Source organism: Cryptomeria japonica, chromosome 3 (assembly GCF_030272615.1).
Source record: "Cryptomeria japonica chromosome 3, Sugi_1.0, whole genome shotgun sequence".
NCBI classification, from domain to species: Eukaryota; Viridiplantae; Streptophyta; class Pinopsida; order Cupressales; family Cupressaceae; genus Cryptomeria; species Cryptomeria japonica.
In genome coordinates, this window is record NC_081407.1 from 242,688,376 (window position 1) to 242,694,504 (window position 6,129).

The 6,129-nt window shown below is 32.6% G+C and overlaps 1 protein-coding gene across 1 annotated transcript; it reads left to right on the forward strand.

Moving 5' to 3' along the window:
* The first annotated feature begins 5,331 nt into the window (after window positions 1-5,331).
* On the forward strand, window positions 5,332-5,913 carry LOC131074422 (uncharacterized). Its single transcript, XM_058011050.1, has one exon. It carries the CDS (start codon window positions 5,332-5,334, stop codon window positions 5,911-5,913), a length of 582 nt encoding a protein of 193 aa, XP_057867033.1.
* The last annotated feature ends 216 nt before the right edge of the window (window positions 5,914-6,129 follow it).

Sequence of the window (6,129 nt, forward strand, 5' to 3'; positions counted from 1 at the left end):
CAAAAAAAAATTAAACAACTATTTTTTAATTATCAAAATTTCCTAATATTATTTTACAACACCATTAATGAACAAACATTACCTAGGTGAATGCGTCGCAACAACCTTCATTGTGTGATGCTAATGTCAAAGGTTTAAAAACAAACTATTTGACATCCAAAGTGACTTATGAGAAAACCATTCATGTAATCTTCAACTATTCACATGTAATAATTGAATTTTAAATTGGATACATACCTATGGACTCAACAGTATCATGAAAAATAGGTGGGGAATGTGACACAGGTAGTGTACACACTCCAATACTAGATTTTCATCATAATCATTATACTAATTTAGTTATTCTCATATTTGAAAATAAAAATTAATGAGTTACAAAATTAAATTAACTTACAAAGATTTACCTTGGTATTAATGTTTAATGTCTTAGTCAACAAAATTTTTGTCATGACCATATCATTTGTAGCATGTGTCTCATGTGTAGGTGCATGCTAACTACTCTCTAGTTCTTATGTGAAAAGACAGCCACATGATAGATGCAAGTGAAATAGAACTCTTAGGCTAGAAGTTCACCTACACTACCTTGTATTAGATGCCTGACATATTGTATAAGCTTCTAACTCAATGAGCTAAAGGGGTTTAACACACTCCTTCACAATCGATTTGTCACATGATCCAAAGTTTGGTGAAGGGTCTTGATACTAGGTTGGTTCATGTTTTTTGCCTACTCTATCATGTGAGGAGCCCACATCTGCCTTAGAAATCTAGATACTCAAAGTTGTTTGTGATCTAATTAAGCAAAAACTAATAATAGATTTTCCACAAAATATATTGAGATACCTCATAACTATTGCAAAGAGGTTGGTCAAAAACCATCCACCATCTAATCTAAAAGTTATTTTTTTCCCTTTTCAGTGTCACTAATGGATGGGGAACCTCCTGCATCGAGGATGTAATGGTTGATTCATTTTAGGGTCAGTAACTTGCATAATTTTATTTTTCTTATCTTTTATTGTACCAAAAATTAATTTGCCCGCTCATTGATCCTACATGGGCCATGATAGATTGTAGAGAATCAAGATATGAGGGTTTCTTAAAGTGGGATGTTTAAGCCTTGTGATCAATTTATTAAGTTATTTTCTATTGTTTTTAATTTTCCCTAATATGTTTTATTGTATGCTTAGGGGATGTCTATGAAATGGAGATGTTTTTTGTGCTTTTTCATTGGGAGGGTCTTGACAAGAAGGTGATAGAGTATTTTCAATATTTTTAGGCAGATTTTGAATTCTTGAAATTAAAAAAATTATTATTTTCAAAAAACTAATTCTATTTATAATTTTATCAAAATTTTACACTAAGAGATAAAAAATCTATACTTCTTTGGCTTCCTCAACATCATGGCAGCATTTTGATGAAAATCTCACAACTCCAAAGGCAAACAATGGCTTCTCCTTGTGTTGAGCGCAAAAAATACATACTTCCTCTCTCTATAAAATTTCTATCCCTCGGAAGCAATTCCAGTAACAGTAGCAATGAAGGTTTCATCAAAACTGAATTCGACCCCATAAATAGCCAACACACCCTTTTTCCACCCTTTGACAAAGCTTTCAATAACTAGGGGAGAGTTACATGAAGTCTCTCTAGATATGGAACCATCCCACTGTCATAGATCACCTCCCAGACCTCCTTATTCTTCTGCCACTTATCATAGGTCATGGGTTCATTCCTATTCTTGTCAGCGCCCATTTTGTTACACGAACTCCAGACAACTACAAACCAGGTGCAAAACCAGAAAAAAGCTAAACCAATAACAGGGCAAATTGAAGTAGCTAGAGCTTCTCAAAGTGTTAATAATTTGAAATACCTTCCCAATGGCGCCCATCCCATCATAATCTCTCAGCATTAAAATAATTTGTAAGGCCAAAGATAGGGGCATCATTTCTTGCCAAGTCGCACAGAGTTTTTGGCAAGATTTCCCTTCCTCTCCAACATCTAACTGCCTTAATTTCAGCAACTAGGTTGGCAACATGATCCGCCAGTTTATTTCCTTCCCAAAAAACATGTGAAATCTTGAACCCCTCAAGACTGGCAATCATTTGAAGACAATCCTTAATCAGGTTCAAAATAGTCCATCTTGGCTCTGTTCTACCCCTGATGTATTTCACAATGTTGAGCGAGTCACTTTCCAACAAAGCCCATCTAAATACTTCCTTTCTCGCCATGTGTATCCCTATGTAGGCAACCCTGGCCTCCACATAATGGTAGCTAAAATTTATTATTTATTTACTAACAACTCAAACTATTTATTTATTTATTAAATATATCATTTGTAGTGCAATTATGGATAACAGTTATAAAGATGATTTAAATTAACTAAAAATTTGTAAATGCATACAACATTTTATGTCAATAAGAGTATAAAGTATATCCAGAAAAGTATGAGATAGACTTGCCAAAATCCATATAGATATATAATATCCATAATACACAACATATGCTAAAAAATGTCATATTGGCATTACCAAAAAGCACCCTAGTCTAGTCATTTCCCACTAGAAGGAAATAGATTACGATCTACCTTTTGACTATAGTGAATGGAGATGTGTATGATGCTATCATATTTTGAGTGTTCTCACTATTCCTCCTCTCTAGAATTTCTCGGAGCTCTAGCTGGTAGAATAAAAAGTATAGACATCAAGGTATATTATACATGAAATTGAATTGTACAATGACATATAACAAAATAACCACTTACTCCATACAAATAATCATGATGTCCATCCATAATATGGGTGTGTTCACAATCTAGAGTGGCAAACCCTTGTAACAAGGATCAAGATGGTAAGTAAACTACATGTGAGTATCAATTGAATTTTCAATAATAGATCATTAAAAGAACAATTGAAATTCATTAATTTGTCTCATACATTTTTGAAATCTTTAAAACTTGATACTGCTGCGCCAACAACACACTCCATTGTGGTATGAAAATTAGGAAGAGTATATGGCCTCAAAAATAAAAGTTAAACAACTATTTTTTAATTATCAAAATTGCCTAATATTCTGTTACAACACCATTAATGAATAAACATTACATAAGTGAATGTGTTGCAATAACCTTCATTGTGCGGTGTCAATGTCAAAGATTCAACAACAAATAATTTGACATCCAAAGTGACTTATGAGAAAACCATTCATGTAATCTTCAACTATTCACATGTAATAATTGAATTTTAAATTGGATACATACCTATGGATTTGACAGTATCATGAAAAATAGTGTTTAGTGTCTTAGTAGCAAAGATTTTGTCATGACCATATCCTTTGTAGCATATGTCTAATGTGTAGGTGCATGATAACTACTCTCGAGTTCATATGTGAAAAGAGAGCCACATGATAGACGTATGTGAAATGGAACTCTTGGGATAGAAGTTCACCTACATTACCTTGTATTAGATGCTTGACATATTGTATAAGCTTCTAACTCAATGAGATAAAGGATTTTAACACACTCCTTCACAATGGAATTGTCACCCTATCCAAAGTTTGGTGAAGGGTCTTGATACTAGGTTGATTCATTTTTTTTTCCTACTCTATCATGTGAGGAGCCCAACATCTACCTTAGAAATCTAGATACTCAAAGTAGTTTGTGATCTAATTAAGGAAAAACTAATAATAGATTTTCCTCAAAATGTATTGAGATACCTCATAACTATTGCAAAGAGGTTGGTCAAAAACCATCCACCATCTAATCCAAAAGTTATTTTTTTCCCTTTTTAGTGTCACTAATGGATAGGGAACCTCTTGCATCCAGTGTGTAATGGTTGATTCATTTCAGGGTCACTAACTTCCATAATTTTATTTTTCTTATCTTTTATTGGACCAAAAGTTAATTTTCCCACTCATTTATCCTACATGGGCCATGATAGATTGTAGAGAATAAATATATGAGGGTTTCTTAAAGTGGGATGTTTAAGCCTTGTGATCAATTTATTAAGTTCTTTTCTATTGTATTTTAATTTTTCCTAGTACGTTTTATTGTATGCTTAGGGGATGTCTATGAAATGGAGGTGTTTATTGTGCTTGTTCATTGGGAGGGTCTTGACAAGGAGGTGATAGAGTATTTTCAATATTTTTAGGCAGATTTTGAATTCTTGAAATTTAAAAAATAAATAATTAATTCAAAACCCTGATTCTATTTATAATTTTATGAGATTTTGACACTAAGAGATAAAAAATACATACCTGTTTGGCTTCCTCGACATCGTGGCAGCATTTTGATGAAAATATGACCACTCCAAACAAACAAACAAATGAGTTAGGATGGAGAATAATTTGAATGACAATATTTTTCTTATTTTTATATTATGTTTTAAATTTGGTGAGTGCCTTATTTGATGATCATGAAAAGGTTTGATAGGGGCAACAAAAAAATGACATATTTTTGGTCCCCCATCTTGGTGCACATACCCCCATGATGTGACTAGTGATCCTTTCACATGTCTAACTAAGACCTGTCCACATTCATTGAACCTAGAAACTTTTCAAAATTTAAACTAACTTTATATCCTATCAATCCATTTTAAGTTTAACCTCTTAATCCTAATCATTCACATAAAGAGTTTTCCTTAATATTAATCTGAAATGTAGATCCTATCCATTATGTGACACTTATCACATTACTATATCTTTTCTCCTAACCCTAATACTCAATTAATATTTAGAATGGGTGTGTGTTTATTCTTCAAATCTATTTATAAGAAGATGCATTAACCTCATGTAGAAATATAAATAATGCAAAACTTTAAATAATAATTTACATGAAAAAAAAATTTATATTAAAAAATAATACTCCCAAAAAAACCAATAAAACATTTAGCAACAAGAACACTTAAAAAATACTTATAGATAACATGAAATATGAAAATAAATTCTCAAACATTACACTATTCTGCTGAAATATGAAAGTAAATATTACATTTTATTTATTTAAATGACATAAACACAAATCTCCCGTTCTTTTCCTTTCCTTGATTATAAGTAATTTGCAGTTGAGTAAATCATTATTTTTCATTGCATTCCTTACATGTTATATTATATTTATGACATACTTAAATCTTATTTAAAAGAAATAATTGACCAAAAAAAACGTTTGTTACCTTTAATTTAGGCTCTTTATGAGGGCATTCCCAAAGGGTGTAGCCTTTGAATCTGGAGGTTAATGTTTAAAAGAACTTTAACAACATCATATAATTCTCCGAATTTCTGAGCACTCTAAACTTGGTGTCAAAGGGTAGAGCTTATACCTTATTTAAAATAGAAGACTTGAAAATGGATTTTCTGCAGGAGCTCCCTCAACAAATATTTCGAGACATCTTATTAAGAGTGCCATACAAATCGCAAGCAAAGATTAAGGAGTTGCTGGAACCTGCTAAAGAAATGATTGAATGCTCCCAGTTTTATCAAGATAGAATTAAGTTTGGGCTGACTAAGAAATATATATGCTTGCTCGATCATGTTGCGATATCTATATACGATCCAGTTGATCAATTAAGTATCATGCGCACTAGCATTCCCGATGATTTTCAAGTTATTCTAGTCCCACGTGATTCTCAGATTTTCTGTTTCAAGCATAAGCTTGTTTTGTGGGGCGTATCTAAGTGGTGCAATATTTCAGTAATTTTGATATACGATTTATTATCTAATACATGGAAGGAAGGTGCTCAAATTCCAATTGCAATATTAGGGAATGGATGTTGTGCCTCACCTGAAGGATCGATCTACATTGCCGGAGGGTATTCTACTTCTTTTCCTTGTCGTATCTCACGTAAAGCAGCAGTATATAAAGTAGATGAAGACGAGTGGGAGCTTCATTCTGACATGCACCAAGAAGTTCGCAGCTGCTTTTATTGAAGAAATGTTGTACGTTATTCATTGTGACAATAGAACTCAAAGATTTGATCCCAACACAAGAGTGTGGACAAGAATAGAAAATTTATCTTTTAACAATCCACGGTACGTCCATGTTATGTTTGGACGACTAATGGCGGTTACAACCAATAAAATAGAGAAATATGAATGGGATGGAAATATGTGGAGAATTTTGGAACCCCTACCAGAAAAATTTGA

Coding starts and splice junctions, on each gene's coding strand:
- LOC131074422 (XM_058011050.1), top strand. CDS start 5,332: ATGGATTTTCTGCAGGAGCTCCCTCAACAAATATTTCGAGACATCTTA.